The sequence below is a fragment of the Macaca thibetana genome, chromosome 16, assembly GCF_024542745.1.
Source record: "Macaca thibetana thibetana isolate TM-01 chromosome 16, ASM2454274v1, whole genome shotgun sequence".
Lineage (NCBI taxonomy): Eukaryota > Metazoa > Chordata > Mammalia > Primates > Cercopithecidae > Macaca > Macaca thibetana.
Genome location: NC_065593.1, coordinates 15,282,184 through 15,299,122, shown reverse-complemented (window position 1 = coordinate 15,299,122; position 16,939 = coordinate 15,282,184). Strand labels below are relative to the sequence as shown.

At 52.1% G+C, this 16,939-nt stretch overlaps 3 protein-coding genes across 11 annotated transcripts in view; 2 read left to right on the top strand and 1 right to left on the bottom strand.

Annotated features, from left to right (window-relative positions):
- Window positions 1-16,939, top strand: part of TXNDC17 (thioredoxin domain containing 17) — a 997,418-nt gene that overhangs the window by 437,013 nt on the left and 543,466 nt on the right. The window lies entirely within an intron of this gene.
- LOC126939805 (uncharacterized) overlaps window positions 1-16,939 on the bottom strand; it is a 910,157-nt gene that overhangs the window by 558,900 nt on the left and 334,318 nt on the right. The window lies entirely within an intron of this gene.
- WSCD1 (WSC domain containing 1) overlaps window positions 1-16,939 on the top strand; it is a 392,253-nt gene that overhangs the window by 349,158 nt on the left and 26,156 nt on the right. For all 6 annotated transcript variants that reach the window (XM_050765322.1, XM_050765323.1, XM_050765324.1 and 3 more), the window contains 3 exons: window positions 4,961-5,075; window positions 6,956-7,140; window positions 12,170-12,291. In XM_050765322.1, the coding sequence (XP_050621279.1) occupies window positions 4,961-5,075; window positions 6,956-7,140; window positions 12,170-12,291 (422 nt within the window). The remainder of the gene's footprint in view (window positions 1-4,960; window positions 5,076-6,955; window positions 7,141-12,169; window positions 12,292-16,939) is intronic.

The window sequence follows — 16,939 nt, the reverse complement described above, 5'->3', positions numbered from 1 at the left end:
CTCCTTTGAACAGTATAAGAACCAGGTCTGGGGAGGCTGTGCCGTCATGGTCATCAGAGAATGGGGGAAGGCAGAGTGCTGACCTGCAAGCCCTCTGGGCCCCTTCCTGTCGTGGGGCTCCATGGGCCAAGCACAGCCAGTCGGGCCTCACTGGCGGAGAGCAGCCCGCGGCCCAGCCCTCGGGACAGCTGCTGGGGCTGCAAACAAAGCGGGTGTCTCTCTGTGGCCCGGGCAGCCCGCCATCCTCCTGAAAGGGGATCCTGCAAGGCGCGGAAGCTGCAGGAGGCACCATCAATCACTGAGCATTTCATTATACCTTGGACAACATCCATAATGGAATAAAATGTCAGTAAGTTTACTAGGGGAAAAATAGTAACTTCTCCATAGCCAGTTTGTTTTTTATTGATAGTAATTTCCAAAGACATTCCAATATCTTCAAAGCCATCGTTAATAGCCTCACGGAGTGTCCATTTTGATGTGCAAATGAACAGATGCAGAGTCACAGACAATAAGGCGATGCCTCCATTTCAGCCGAAAGTAATGAATCCGCCTCAGAATGGGTCCCAGTGTATCCCTCGGAAGTTCTTTCTTTCCTGAACATTCTCGCCTCTGCCGGGGAGTTAGAAAAGCTGTTCGTTCTGTGTCCAGATAAAAGAGCTCGCCTCCTCCTCACAAACAGAGGGGCCTCTGTGTCTCAGGCCCCTTGCTGCACACTGAGACGGGGCCAGCCAGGCCCGGGCTCGCCCTCCATCAAATGGCCGGCTGGTCACAGGTGGACCACTCCTTGTTTCCAGAAGAACCAGAGCCTGACTGCTTGAAACAATTTTTTTTCCTCTCTTTTATTAATGTGTTAATTATTCAGCCAATATTTACTGATCCATCCATCACACATCCCAGGTTAGAGTATAGGATCAGAATCATAATGGCTGTTACTTATTTGAACATCTGTTATGTGCCAAGCGTTGTATTGTATAGACATACATCTGTTATCTCATTTAATTTAATCTTCAAACAGCCTTATGATGTAAGTGGTGCTATCACTGTTTTAATGATGAAGAATTTGAGTTTCAGGGAAGAAAAGTATTTTAAATGTTTTCATTATTAATAGCAATATATTAACGGTAAAAACAATCGCTGCTGAGTAATGACTGCATGCCAAGCCTTGTATTAGACATTTCACATGTGTCACCTTATGGAATTTTCACAACTACCTCGTGGAATTGGAACCATATTCCCATTTTATAGATGGAGAAGTTGAGGCTCAGAGAGAGGCAGCCGCACATCCCAGGTGGCACAGCCAGATAGTGGTGGAGCCTATTCCCAAAGGCTGTTTCCATTCACTTCCCCAGAAGCTTGTGCAGCTGGGGAAGCATGTACAGCAACAGGCAGTCTCAGCCTGGGAAGGTCTTGAGCCCAAGCACCTTGAAAACCTTGTGGTTAATTTCCCATCTACAGTGATAAATGTTTAATAATCCTGAGCTTATGCTTTGGCTGTTTAATTGAAAGCTGAAACGGAACTTCTTTGCTGAGCAACCCATCACAAATTTCTCAAATATTAGTTTTCTTTTGCTAAGTAGGCAGGCGGAGGAGAAGGATTCATTCTCACTGACGTGGGTGAAAGCTCCGTGCAGTGGTCCACGCCGGTGGTGGTGGACCTGAGACTTACAGAAGGAGAGAGGTGCACGTGGGGCTGGATGTCTGGGCAGCGGGGGGCAGTAGCATGTGCCTGTGGGCATGGCCACATGTGCTGATGGGTGTCCCCAGATGAAGGTGACCTCAAGAGGCTCAGAGCCTGGCAGGGAGCCAAGCAAACATTGGAGAAGGTGGCTGTTGTTCCCTCCTCAGCCCTGGGGTTCTCTGGTCTGAGGGTCTCCTGGGTCCCTTGGGTCTTGGTGTGGTGGGGAGTCCTGTCTCCTGCCATCTTGCTTGTTCTCCTCTGATTTGCCTTAACATAGGGCCCAGGATATTGCACCTTGGTGCACTCAGTAAGACCGTCCCTGCCTTCATATATATATATATGTGTGTATATATATGTGTGTGTGTGTGTATATATATATGTATTTATGTACTTCGTGCATTACTGCTAGTCCCCATGAATAATAAATAGTACTATAATTGTTCATTCATATATATATATATATATATATATATATATATATATATATATATATATTCAGACAGAGTCTTGCTCTGTCGCCCAGGCTGGAGTGCAGTGGCATGATCCCGGCTCACTGCAACCTCCACCTCCCAGGTTCAAGTGATTCTCCTGCCTCAGCCTCCTGAGTAGCTGAGACTACAGGCATGCACCATCACTCCCAGATAATTTTTTGTATATATATATATTTTGTATTTTTAGTAGAGACGGGGTCTCACCATCTTGGCCAGGATGGTCTCAAACTCCTGACCTCAAGTGATCCGCCTGCCTTGGTCCCCCAAAGTGCTGGGATTACAGGTGTAAGCCACCACGCCTGACCCCAGCCTTTGTATTTAGGCTCTCGGCTCCTAACTTTGCACCCTCCAGGCATGTCAGCATGGTTTTTAGGAGCTGGAACCCACCGTTCACAGTCAGGTGTGGATGTTGACATTGTGCCTATCCCTGGCGAGTCACCGGGAGGTCACCAGCTCTGGTAAAGGTGTGATTCCTGTCCTCTAGGAGCCTTCAATCATGTTGCAGAGATAGGACGCATAGGTGTAAAAGATATATATTTGGAGATGGAGTCTTGCTCTGTCGCCGGGCTGGAGTGCAGTGGCACCATCTCGGCTCACCGCAACCTCTGCCTCCCAGGTTCAAGCAATTCTCTTGCCTCAGCCTCCCGAGTAGCTGGGACTATAGGCATGTGCTACCACACCAGGCTAATTTTTCGTATTTTTAGTAGAAATGGGGTTTCACCATGTTGACCATGCTGGTCTCGAACTGCCGACCTCCGGTGATCCACCCACGTCAGCCTCCCAAAGTGCTGGGATTACAGGCACAAGCCACTGCACCCGGCCAGGTGTAAAAGATTTTTGACTCCAACAGCTAATGGCAAGGGTATAGATGGTGGATGAGTTTTTCAAGCACAGCATATAAAAACCCAGAGGAAGGGGAGGCCACTGTGCGCTGGCATGGTCAGGGTCGGAGATGTAAGGCCTGAGGACAGGCAGGAAGCGAAGGGTAGGTAGGAGGGATGAGCAGTGACAGGCCCAAACCTGGAGGCAGGAGACATGAGCCTGAGCAAGGGGAGGCGGTGTGGGTGGGCACGTATGTGTTCGACAGGTGAGGAAACCGTGGCACAGAAGGTTGAAGTTATTTAGCGAGGGCAGAGGTGGAATTAAATGTGGCGTTTACTGTCAGACAGAGTCTCACTCTGTCACGCAGGCTGGAGTGCAGTGGCACGATCCTGGCTCACTGCAACCTCCACCTCCCAGGTTCAAGTGATTCTCCTGCCTCAGCCTCTGGAGTAGCTGGGATTACAGGTGTGTGCCACCACATCCAGCTATTTTTCAAAAAATTTTTTTTATATTTAGTAGAGACAGGGTTTCACCATGTTGACCATGCTGGTCTTGAACTCCTGATCTCAAGTGATCCACCCGCCCCGGCCTCCCAAAGTGCTGGGATTATAGGTGTGAGCCACCGCGCCCAGCCCCCGCCTTTGTATTTCGGCTCTCTGCTAAATACAAATAAAAGTCACTCCTCGATTAGGGGCCAGAAGCGGATGGTTGGCAGGCTTCCTCCCCTAGGCCACTCAGTGGTGCCTTGGCTCCCCCAGCCGCTGCCCCAGACCAGGCTCTTGGCAGGAACAAAGACAGTCTCCGTTGCCCTCATGGAGCACCCAGGCCTGTGGACCATCGGGACTTTTCTCCTCCCTGAAAAGCCGCTTGGGAGCCGCTGGCAGGCTGCTGGGAGGCCTTGGGCGTGTTACTTCCCAGAGGCAGCCTGATTTCTCTGGAGGCAGCGGCGCGCTCCCCAGATGACATGAATGAGCGGAACGCAGCCCTTCCTGCGGAGACGTGCGGCGTCTTTATCACAGGTGCCCGATCCAGATCTCCGCGCAGCTATTGTGGGTGTGCGTTCACAGCTTGGGGGCTGTGTGATGGCGTGTTTGCAGATTCCCACGCCGCTCCTTCAAAACACTGGTGCGGGTGACATTTACATGCCTACCCGCGTTCGCATCGGGACTGCCATCTCCGAGCTCCTCTGCGCATCTCTGGGAGATGTCTCCCTCCCTCGGGGTGGCAGGGCAGGACTGTGAGAGACTCTCGCTGGTGCGTGCGGGCACAGCTGGCCTCTCACTGCCACTGCAGCATGGGTGTCCCCGGCATCCCCTTCCAGGGATGTGTGCAGGTGACCAGCCTGGAGAGGCCTCTGCGGTCACTTGGCCCTGCTGTTTCCCACACAGGACGCTTTCTCCTACTCTTAACGGACTCTGCGGACACACTCCAGAGATGGGGCCTTCCTCCCTCTTAGGATGACAGACTTTATCTTGAGATAGCTTGCCCCGTTTGAAAGCTCTTCCTTGAATTTGCTAAAATCAAACTTGCCCTAAGGGATTTCTTCTCTTTGGCCCACAAGGACCTTGTCTCTCAGGACACTTGCCAAGGTAGAGAGGCCGCTCTGAGCCCAGGGAGGGCAGGGCTGGAAAGGAGGGGTGGAGCCCATGAGAGGTAATCCAGCCTTCCCGACTTGTGAGTTGGGGGCAGTGGAAGAAAGCAGTGGTCAGGCTGACGCCAGGCTCCCGGCAGAGCTGTCTGGGTGGACAGTGGGCCATTAACTAAGAGAAAATGGGCAGGAAACAAACAAGAGGGAGGTGTCGGATGCTCCGTTGACTCAGCACTGAGGGGGAGGTTGCCTGCAGCTCTCATCCCCCGGGCTTCTCTGAAAGTGGCCTTGGCCAGGAAGGGAGAGGTGCCCCTGGCTTTTCCTAAGGGTGGGCCCGTGATTCCTGGGCCTCTGGTCTCAGCCATGCTTCCCTTTCTGCAGGCACCTACGTTGGATGCTTCAGTGATGATGGCCACGAGAGGACTCTGAAAGGAGCTGTGTTTTATGACTTGAGAAAGATGACTGTCTCCCACTGCCAGGATGCGTGTGCGGAGCGGTGAGTGCTGGGTCCTGGGCTGTTGATTCCACTGGGAGGAAGGTCCAGGGACAGTTCCAGAATGACGGGGCATATCAGCTACCAGTTGGCTGTCATAGCATAATTAGAACACACTGATCAGATCCCAGTTGTCCCGAAGAAAGAAAGTTTGTTGGCAGATGGCTTGGGTGCTGGGAGCTGGGTGCTGGGTGCTGGGTGATGGCCTGGGTGCTGAGAGCTGGGTGCTGGGTGCTGGGTGCTGGGTGATGGCCTGGGTGCTGAGAGCTGGGTGATGGCCTGGTGCTGGGAGTTGGGTGATGACCTGGTACTGGGAGCTTGGGTGCTGGTGCTGAGTACAGGGAGATGCAACTTCCAGTCCAGCCATAGCAGGGACTCAGCGTGTGGCTTTGGTGAGTTCTTTTCCTTCCCTGGGACTCCATTTACTTAATATGTTTTACAATCGGATAAAGGGCTTTAAGTGAGACTTCTCTGAGAGAATCTTTCCAGTTCTGGTAGGAAAAGTATTTTCACCTTGTGTGTATAACAAGGTTTACTTTTGCTGATACTTCCAGCTCACCCAGTAGTTGCCAGACACTTGTCATATGCCAGGGCAATGGTCCCTAATGTCAAGGCCTTCACAATTGACTGTGTGTGTGTGTGTGTGTACACATCTGAGAGAGGTGGGTTAAACAGAATCAGACTTCACCCTTCACTTATTTATCCCACAGATTTTTTTCACCTTTGTTATGTCATATAAATTCTTTCCACAGTCGGCTAGGTAGCAATGGGTTATCCCCATTTTACAGATGGAGAAACTGAGGCTGGGGAAAGAAAAGACAAGGTCCTTACGGAAACATACGTCATAGTCTAGATAAAGTGGAAACAGGATGATACATTCTCTTTTTAGTCTCCTAATAGATCAGGAAACTGAGACTCGGAGATGGTAAGTGACATTCAGCATCTCACCGCTAGGATGTGGTCAAATGGGGACTTGAAGCTTGTGTTTGGATTTTCAGTCTGGGCTTTTCACATCTAGATCCACTGATTTGAAAGTATTGACTGCTTTCTGTAGTTGGAGTCCTGTGTGATTCACTGTGGGTTCCATTTCCAACCTTTCTTTACCTATGGTATTACAACTAGGTAAAAATAAGTAGAGAAATGGCTGTGGAGATGGGGGCTGTGTATAACAAGGCATGACATGCGGCAGGCAATTCAGACCAGCTCATGGCCACTCACCAGGGTAAACTCTTAAATTTTTAGAGTTGTTGTGAGCCCATTATAAAACTATTGGTAGCTTAAAATCTTCTACAGTGGGAGTGTTTACACCACAGAAATTGGCAAACAGTACAAACCAGAGCTCTCCCGGTCACATACTGAGAACCAGTTTACAGGCACATCACAGATTTAGACCCATTATAACCTGTAACCAGGCACCCTGCAGGGCAGAACTGAAGGCTGGCAAGAGGGAGCAATAGGGCTGGTTCCATTAGTTTATCACAAAGGAAAGACTGTTCCCTGAACTTAGCCAGGTGACCCTTGAGTGTGGCTGGAGACTGATTCCTAAGACCAGCCATAGGCTGACGGCTGTAGCCCCTGTCTGCCTGTTCACCCCCTGTCTGCCTGTTCACCCAGACCCAAACTCAGCTTCAAGTCCAGCCCATATCCTGACTCCAGACCCAGTTGCCATTGCATGACCATGTAAATCCTCTCCACAGTCTGCCAGGTAGCAATGAGTTATCCCTCTTAGGCAGATGGAGAATCTGAGGCAGGAGAAAGAAAAGACAAGGTCCTTACTTAAACATACTTTCTAGTCTAGATCAAGCTGAAACAGCCTGCAGTTTAGACCCCAGCCCTAGCTCTGGGCCAAGGTCCGGACTCACCCAGGCCCTGTCTCCCTTCAGGTCCTATGTCTACGCCGGCTTGGAGGCCGGGGCGGAGTGTTACTGTGGGAACCGGCTGCCAGCGACGAGCGTCGGGCTGGAAGAGTGTAGCCATGAGTGCAAAGGCGAGAAGGGCTCTATGTGTGGCGCTGTGGACCGGCTCTCCGTGTACCGTGTAGACGAGCTGCAGCCGGGCTCCAGGAAGCGTGAGTGGGCCAGCCTCTCCCTGAGCCCTGTCCATCCCACTCCCTCCGGCTGCCCGTCTCCCACAGCCTCTCATTCCAAACTACCTGGGGCAGAACCTGTGCTAGCCTCCGCCCTCCCTTCCCTATTGCCATCACTGGACAGACTCCTGGCAGGGCGGGGATGGGGCTAGGGTCCATCAAAGGCTTAATTGCTTGAGTTCCTCACTGAAGCATACCTTTGCTTGTCCCCTGCAGGAGAGAGAGACTGATTGGGAGGCCTGAGTGTGCCTCAGACATGCTGTGTGGCCTCCGGCAGCTTACTGCCCCTCTCTGAGCTATAGTCTATTTTGTAGATTGCAGAGGGAGACCTAGATTTCTTTCTTTTTAAAAAATTTTTATATTTTATTTTTTATTTTTGAGATAGAGTCTCACTCTGTCACCCAGGCCAGGCTAGAGTGCAGTGCCACGATTTTGGCTCACTGCAACCTCCACCTCTCAGGTTCAAGCAATTCTCTCGCTTCAGCCTCCCGAGGAGCTGGGATTACAGGCACCCGCCACCACACCCAGCTACTGTTTTTTTGTATTTTTAGTAGAGATGGGGTTTCACCATGTTGGCCAGGCTGGTCTTGAATCACTGACCTCAGGTGATCTGCCTGTCTTAGCCTCCCAAAGGGCTGGGATTGCAGGCGTGAGCCACGCACCCAGCCGGGAGACCTAGATTTCTAGCAATGGTGTGAGCCAGACAATCAGAAAATTCCCTAACTATAAAGCACCTAGAAATGCTGCAGAACATTTAGCAAACATTATTGTAAATGCATAGCTGAACTAGCAGGAAAGTAAGACAATCCCTTGGATCCAGAAATGAAGAACAAAGAGCCACAGTGGAGAGAGTTACAGATATGCTGTGTGGCCCTGGGGCTCAGCGGAGGGAAGCCGCCAGGCTGGGTGGCCACTCAGTTTAGATCTTAATGTCTAAGCAGGATAGGGAAGGAGGCCTTGGGCTTCTCAGGGCAAGGAATTGGATTGAAACTTCTGTATACAGTGGGATTCAATTTCACTGAAATGTAAATCAGCGAAAGTTTAGATTAAAAAAAAAAAATATCTCCCACCCATTCAGAGAGTTAGAACAAAGCTTGTCTGTCTTGACCTGAGTTCAGGTGAAGATAAACGTCTTCCTAAGAATTTGTAACCACCGCACAGGCTTGCATTTGTATGCATTTGGGGGTTTGAATTTATATGATCTGCCTGAAAGTTTCAACATGAAAGTTGGCTCTGGGTCACCTGGAGGTTCTGGCAGAGCCAAATGCAGTGTCCCCTTGAGAGCTGTGCCACCAGCCCAAGCGTAGGGGTGCCCAGCGGCGAATGCTCACTGAGTGCTGAGTTCAAAGTGGTGGAACTCAGGAGGAAACAGTCAACCAAGCTGACACGTCAGGCAGCAAGATTGGACTCCGAGGAATTTCAGTGCAAAGGGCTAGCAAATAGAGATGGCCCTGAAAGGGCCCAACTCAAAGGAGGAGTTGGAAACTCAGATTTGTCCTCACTGCAAGATGATGAGCACAAATCCACTTCCTCTAATCACAGAAGGCTCCTTGATAAAATAATAGGGCTGTGCACCATTACACATGCTGGGGACCGTTCTTTTCATGGTTGGGAGAGGTGGGTTGGGAAGGAGTCAGAGCCTGGGAGACCACCCCCACCACTGGCAAGGGTAGGGCAGCGGTGATGGAGGCAGAGGCACAGCCCTGGGTCCTGGCTTGCTGACTCATGGACACGACCGCCTCTGGTCATGCCCTAGTAACAGGGCTCCAGGAGAGCTGACGAATTAGTTCAAGAATGGGGCAGAGCCCAGGTAAAGAGGTATTGGATCAGCTGGGCGTGGTGGCTCATGCCTGTAATCCCAGTACTTTGGGAGGCCAAGGCGGGCAGATCACGAGGTCAGGAGTTCGAGACCAGCCTGACCAACATGGTGAAACCCCGTCTCTACTAAAAATACAAAAACTAGCTGGACGTGGTGGCAGGCACCTGTAATCTCAGCTATTCAGGAGGATGAGGTGGGAGAATCACTTGAACCCAGGAGACAGAGGTTGCAGTGAGCTGAGATCATGCCATTGTACTCCAGCCTGGGTGACAGAGTGAGACTCTGTCTCACACACACACACACACACACACACACACACACACACACACGAGGTGTTGGATCAAAAGCTAAGGCTTCACAGGGGTTCTGGGAGGGCTGTCCTAGCGGGGAATGGGTTTTCCAAGCAGCACAGAAGCTGAGCCCTGATAACCGTGGCTGAACCTAAAAGCCACCCGGGCTGGCAGCTATCTGTGGGGTCCCAGTGCCAGGGAGAGCTGCTCCGTGTTTGACCCCAGCTGACCGGTGCTTCTTAGGTGCCTCTTGCATTCAAACAGGATGTGTCTGAGAGCTCAGGGGTCCAGATGGGGCAATGGGGACAGGGGTGGAGAAACTGACAACACACCGTTTAGCTTACGGTTCACCAGTGACACCATTAGCTCGACAGTTTCTCACCTACTCTGCCAGGCTCTGACCTCACCCAGGGGTTCGCCATGGCACACGGGCAGAGTCCTGTCCTGCCACTTGGACATCCAAATAGGCTTCCTGAAGACCAAACTGCTCCATGCTGGCTTATTGGAGCTTTTATTTCTTTGGTTTCAAACATTCCTGCCCCCAAGTAAGACCAATTCTATATGTGGACTCCTGGTGGCCCTCCCAGCCCCATCTGCCTGCCCAGTCATTGGTTCTGAGAGGCAGTTGTTTTGCTTTAGGTCACCCATGGATTAAGAGACAGATGGTCCAATCATTCAAGCCAGCCCTAGATCTGGAGTTGGCTGGACTTGCTGTCATGGTTAGTGTTGAAGATGGTGTCCTAGCTGCCCCTGTGGACAGGCTGTGGAGCGCCCTGTGAGGTACTCTTGCCTTCCTGCCCCCTTCTTGAGGGGAGGAACTGACAGGATCAAGAGGTGACCAGGTGACCACCATTGTGAGCTGTAGCTTCTGCCAGCAAGGAACATTCACAAGGAGTAAGACCCATGAATGTGCTCCCCAGATTGGAATCAGAGTGGGTTCTGAGCAAGTCATCAACGTCTTCACCTTGGAGGCATCATTCTGCCCCAAGTGGCCCTCAGGCTCCCTCCTGGGGAGTGAGGGAGACCGGACTGTACCAGGTGACAACCTGTGTCCTGAGAGTTGCATCAGAGGTAGCCAAGGCTTCCTTCTTTAGCGGCTCATGGATCGCTCACCTGTTGCAGTATATGCAGTGCCTTCGTGCTTTATCTCATTCAGTTCATTCATTCGCTCAGCACATAGTGGGTGCCTGCTGTGTGTCGGGATCGGGGCTGGGTGTGGGGAACACAGGGGTCACCCAGGATGTAGCCTCCCCTCAGGAGCTGTGTTCTGGAGGCCCCGTGGCCCCCTTTTGTCCCTCCCTGTGTCCCGGGGCTTGCTGGAATCTTGATCCGTCCCCCATCTCTGGATCATGCCTGCCCTGCTGACTCTCCCCATTGTCTCTTCTACCCCTGTGGAGCTGGTTGAGGACCAGTGCCCAGTCCATTGCAATGTTTGTTCTTTGAGGCTCCAATCATGCCAAAGAACAGGAAAGAGATTTGTGAGCCCAGCACCTGCCACCACCCTCGACCTTGACACCAAAAGCCAGGGCAGAAACATGGTGGTGGGGAGACGCGGCCCCATCAGGGGATATGCGTGGGTATACATTGTTCCTCATGACAACCCTAGGAGCTACGCTGTATGTAGCTGAGGAAATTGAGAGTCTGAGCGCGAGACATGGCAGAGTTGCAGACCTAGTCACTGGCAGTGCAAGGACTTGAACCTAAGCACTTATGACCCTAAGCCCTGGTGTTTTCCTCACACTAGGCTGGTGTCTGTGCCCTAATAGGTCGTGCCCTGACACGTGGACCTCAGTGCTGTGGTCAATTGAGATGAGCTTCCAGATCCAGGGTTTGGTCCTACTTGGCGGATTCTGGCTGGTGAGACAGTTTCTGCTTGCACCATGTGGTGTGGCAGCTAGAGAGCCGGGGGAGATGCTCAGCCCTGGGAGACCCCGTGTGGCGAGGAGTATGGGGTAAGAATCAGGATGCCGTCTAGAGAAACCCTGACGAGTCTGGAAGAAATATGAGCAGTTGATGCAAGAACATTCCAGAAAGTTCGTTCAGCTCCGAGGAAGCCAGCTAGGGCACGGGACATTTCCACCTGGAGGTTCTACAGAGCAGCAGGAGGCTTGGCGGGAGGCTTCTTTGTAACATGGGCTTGAGGAGTGTTCCTAGAAATTGAGTGGGAGTTCGAGATCAGAGAGAGGCAAACCTTGCACAGAGGCAAAACAATGGGATGACTCCAATGGCACGGCAAGAGCAAACCTGGCCGGGTTTCAGATTTCCATGTCTGCTTTTCTTTTAATGCATCTTCTGGGAAGACATCGGATTTTTCACAGGATCAGCCTGTCAGGTCACCTACCATGGAAGGAATCTGGCACCTAGTAAATGCACCATCCAAATTTGTTGAAGGAAGGGAAGGAAGGAAGGAAGGAAGGAGGGAGGGAGGGAGGGAAGGAAAGAAGGAAGGAAGGAAAGAAGGAAGGAAGGAAGGAAAGAAGGAAGGAAGGAAAGAAGGAAGGAAGGAAGGAAAGAAGGAAGGAAAGAAGGAAGGAAGGAAGGAAAGAAGGAAGGGCATTATGGAGAATTGACAGAAGCAAGAGAAGGAAGGAAGGAAGGAAGGAAGAAAGAAAGATATGCATGCATTAGGAGAACTGACAGAAGCAAGAGCTGAGCACTGCCGTTTCAGCCATGTGGTCTCTTGTAGGTGACCCTGGACAGTCAAGGTCCTGATGCCTGGTTTCTCTTAGGAGCTCAGCATGACTATGTCCCACCCAGCGCCGTTTTCCCTGCCTGATTTGAAATCTGCGCCTCCTCAGTTTATTTATACCTGTCTCGGGACCTAAAGCCAGCATTTTCCCTGGTGCCAGGCACCAACAACTGGACACCGTCTCTTACCAGAAACCCCTCTCTTTCCCCGCAGGGCGGACCGCCACCTACCGCGGGTGCTTCCGACTGCCAGAGAACATCACACATGCCTTCCCCAGCTCCCTGATACAAGCCAATGTGACCGTGGAGACTTGCTCGGGCTTTTGTTCCCAGAAAGTAAGACCAAATGATCATTTCACAACCCTTTCCTTTAAGTGTGTGTGGTGGTCCCAAGAGACGGGGACGCCTGTGCTGGGCTGCGGGTGTCCACTCTGGCAGTCCAGATGGGAGCAGAGGATGCAGGCATGGGTAGGAGGCAGGCATACAGCAGGTGCCACAGAGGGAACCGGCAGGGAGCCCTTCGCCTCTGTCCGCCATGTGAGGCTGGGTGGGGAATTGTCAACAAGGCTGACGGAAGGAGCCGAAAGGAGAGTGCCTTTCTGGATGCCAACTCTTGGCACAAGTGTCAGATGTTAAATTGACTTGGTTTGGAAGCCAGAAGATGCTGGCTCGGGACTTGGGGATAGCTGATGGATTTTCTGTTATTGGTGCTGACAGTGTTGGACTGTGAATCTGATGACAGGGGCTGGAGCCACACTTGCATCGTTGGTTCAATCTGAGCTGAGGAGTAGAGCATGACCCCGTGGAGGGGCAGGGCTAGGCACCAAAGGCCACTGACCCTGCATTGCATGCCAGCTCTGGGGTGGGGAAAGTTGGTCAAGGCCAGAGGGGCCTTGGGAAAAGCAGGGCCAGGAGTGTGTGAAGCAAGGCTGGGGAGACCCAGCAGACTCTGTCCAAGGAACTCTGAGATCTCAGGCTGCAGTCCAGCAGACTCCAGATTGGGGCGGATGCTGTGGCTCTAGAAATGGCCTTCTGTGGCAGTAGGCTTGGTGCTGGGGCTGTTTGACATATGCTGGGGTTGCAGTACCCTCAATATGGCTTTGGTACTTGGCAATGTAGCAGAACAGGGCTAAGGCAAGAGGAGGGCTAAGGCGAGAGGATGGCCTTGGCCAGGATGATGATGACGATGATGACAATCAACAGAAGCTGCCATTCTTTTTTTTTTTTTTTTGAGACAGAGTCTCGCTCTGTCGCCCAGGCTGTAGTGCAGTGGCTGGATCTCAGCTCACTGCAAGCTCCACCTCCAGGGTTCACGCCATTCTCCTGCCTTAGCCTCCCGAGTAGCTGGGACTACGGGCACCCGCCACCTCGCCCGGCTAGTTTTTTGTATTTTTTTTTTTTTTTAGTAGAGACAGGGTTTCACCGTGTTAGCCAGGATGGTCTCGATCTCCTGACCTCGTGATCCACCTGTCTTGGCCTCCCAAAGTGCTGGGATTACAGGCTTGAGCCACTGCGCCCAGCAAGAAGCTGCCATTCTTAATCACTCATTCCATGCCAGGTACTATTCCACGCGCTTTATGGGTTAACTCATGTAATCCTCCTACCAACCCTACAGCGTAGGTGCTGTGATTATCTGCATCTTCCAGGTGAGAAAACAGGCAGAGAGTTGGAGCTGTGTGCCTGAGGTTACACAGCTGGTAAGTGGTAGGGTCAGGATTTGAACTCAGATAGCTCCATAGTCTGCTTGGGGTTGAAGGGTGCAGGGGTGGACTTCAATGAGAGCAGATATGACCAGACCTGCAGGAGCAGCACAGCCTTCTGCTGCTGCACCCCCTACTCCCACTCTCCCTGCTTCCCGTGTTCCACCGCGCTCTGGGGACGCCTCCCTTGGAGGGGACTGGAGAATAAAGCCTTTCACATGTGCTTTCTTCCCATCCAAGTGCATCCTTTGAAATGGTTCTCCTGCATCACCAGCGTTTCTAAAGCCACAGCCAAGGATGTCTTGGGCATCAGGACACCCACGACACAATGAAATGAGCCACGAAGGCAGTTTGTTGATTTGCAGACATCTGGCCTGGGGACCTCCTCATCCTGTCTCCTCCTCGTGGGAGCAGAGCGATGGGTAGAGGCAGCAAGGATGCCCGCTCAGCTGCCGGCCCTGCTGGTGCTCTCAGGAGGATGAGCCACCCTCCCAGGGCTTCCCTCGCACCTGTAGCTCAGAGCACTTCCCTTGAGAGGCCCTCTCGTTGGAATCAAAGGAACTCTGTGGGCCAGACCAGGCTGAAAGCAGGCCGCCCTTGAGCAACCAGTTTGGAGACGCCTGCTGTGTGCTGGGCAGGGCACTGGGAGCCTTCCTGCGGGGGATTATCTGCTTTGATCCTCCCGGTAGCTCCCAATGGGAGATACTCAGATCCCTGCTTGCTGCGAGAGGCCGGGCAGGTGTGCAGAGCTGAGAGCCTTCACACACAGGCACAGAGCGGCCGGCTTTGCGGGCCCTGCTCCTGACGCCACACACAGCCCGTGCTTTTACATACTGCTGCCACTTGGTGTTATGGAAGGGGGAAGAGACAGAGAAGACGAGGAGGAAGAGGAGGAAAAGAAAGGGGTGGCCATTGTGGCCATGAGCCGTTAGTGTTTCGGTCTATTTTTAAATAGGAACGTGCTTACTTGGAGCACAATGAAGACGCCAAAGGGCATAGCAGGGAAGCCTTCCTCTCACTCCATGCGTTTCCTTGCCTGGATTGTCCTGGCTTCTCATGTCTACTTCCACAGAGACTGAATCTCCAAGCAGCCGCATCCTTGCCCATTCTGTAACCAGCCCCGCAGCGGGGAAGGAGCCGCACCTGCCCTTCTGCACCGAACCCTTCACTGGACAGCCTGTCTCGGAGATTGTCCCGCAACGCGACACAGAGTGCTTTCTCATGCTTTTTTACCATTACACGGATGTCCTATCATTTATTTAACCAGTTCCCTGCTGTTCAGCATTTCGCCTACTTCCAGCCTTCACAAACAATGCGGCAAAGACTGCCCGTGTATGTACATAGATCACTTTGTATGAGTGAATCTGTAAGAAAAATATTCCTTGGAGATGCTGGGTCAAAGACTGAGTGTCTTAATCATTTTGGTAAACTTTGCCAAGTTATCCTTGGCAAGGATTGTATTCACTTTATACCCCGATCAGTGATGTGTGAGGGGGAGGCAAGGCACCCTCATAACCTGTCTTTTGTGTGTGTTGGGGGGTTCAAAGCAGCATTTTAGGTAGATGCCTCAGTTTTCTGCGGCTCCTCCCTTTGGGTACCTCGTTAGGGCTCAGAAAGTTCTTTTTTTTTTTCTGCTCTGATGCCCAGGTTGGAGTGCCGTTGTGTGATCATAGCTCACTGTAGCCTCTGCCTCCTGGGCTCAAGTGATCCTCCCACCTTGGCCTCCTGAGTAGCTGCGACTACAGGCACACACTACCATGCCCAGCTAATTTTTTTGTGTATTTTTTGCAGAGACGGGGGTCTCACCAAGTTGCCCAGACTGGTCTTGAACTCCTGGGCTCAAGCAGTCTGCCCTCCCCACTCCCAAAGTGCTGGGATTACAAGCACGAGCCACTGTGCCCAGCCAGTCCAGAGAGTTCATATTTGTAATTACAGACAAGAATGTAAAGACTTAAAACTCTTCAACTTGTATTTTCAGGCTTTCTTCGTATTTACTGGCATAAATCCAGATCGCTGCCGTTTCACACTGGAGCACTTGCCGGAAGATACACGCAGGCTCTTGGTGTCTTGTGCCATTACACCTTAGCACCTTGTCTATCTCCCCTCACTGTGCATGTCAAGGACAAGTTCCCTTCTCTGCTCTGGCCGGAGCAGTCGTGAGTTGTTTGGGTCTACAGAACTACACAGAAAGGGCATCCAGATTTCTCAGAAACAAGCTCTGTCCTCCGCACTCACCACACTGGGGTCGGTGGTGACACCAGATCCTTATCCGGCCGCCTCTGCGTGGTGGGATGGGGCTGGGAGGGTGGCGTTTCCTGAGTTCCATTGTTTAGGGCTGCACCATTTGCAGCTGTGAGGAACAGCGTCATCATTTCCAGCTTTAAAGTTTAACGTGGGTATCGGCCGCACATATTCAGTGGGACTTGGCAAAATGCAAGGGCTGAGACGTTGGGTACAGCCAGGGGCAGGTGACTGTCACTGGAGGCAGATTAAGGGCAGTGCCTGAAGGGGGTGAGGAAGGCTTGGAAGGAGGCTGAGAAAGGAAGATGGTTGCAACTTTTGGGAAGGGTTGGAACTGGAGGATGCGGGGCGGTGTCGGCAGGTGGCTGAGGGGATTGAGGAGTGTGTTCCAAGAGGAGGTAACTGCTGAGTAGGAACGAGGTGGCGGGAAAGCAGCCCAAGGGGCCCAGCGTGCAGGGTTACTTGGGGTGCTGTGAAAGGTCAGGGGGCACAAATTGCAGAGTGCCTTGTGATTTAAGAGTTATTAAGAAGTTATTTTAGGCAGGTTGTATGGTTCTGGGTGGAAATTTTCCTGTAATAAGAAACAACCCCCAAACCATCTCTTTTCTAACAGAAAAGGCGGCTTAAAGGGCCGGGTACGGTGGCTCACACCTGTAATCCCTGCACTTTGGGAGGCCGAGGTGGGCGAATCATGAGGTGAAGAGATCGAGACCATCCTGGCCAACATGGTGAATCCCCCATCTCTACTAAAAATATAAAAATTAGCCAGGCGTGGTGGCGGGCACCTGTAGTCCCAGCTACTCGGGAGGCTGAGGCAGGAGAATGGCGTGAACCCGGGAGGTGGGGCTTGCAGTGAGCCGAGATTGCGCCACTGCACTCCAGCCTGGGTGACAGAGCGAGACGCTGTCTCAAGAGAAAAAAAAAAAAAAAAATTAGCTGGGCATGATGGCGCCTGCCTGTAGGCCTAGCTCCTCGAGAGGCTGAGGGAGGAGAATCACTTGCCCCAGGAGGCAGAGGTTGCAGTGAGCCAAGATGGCACCACT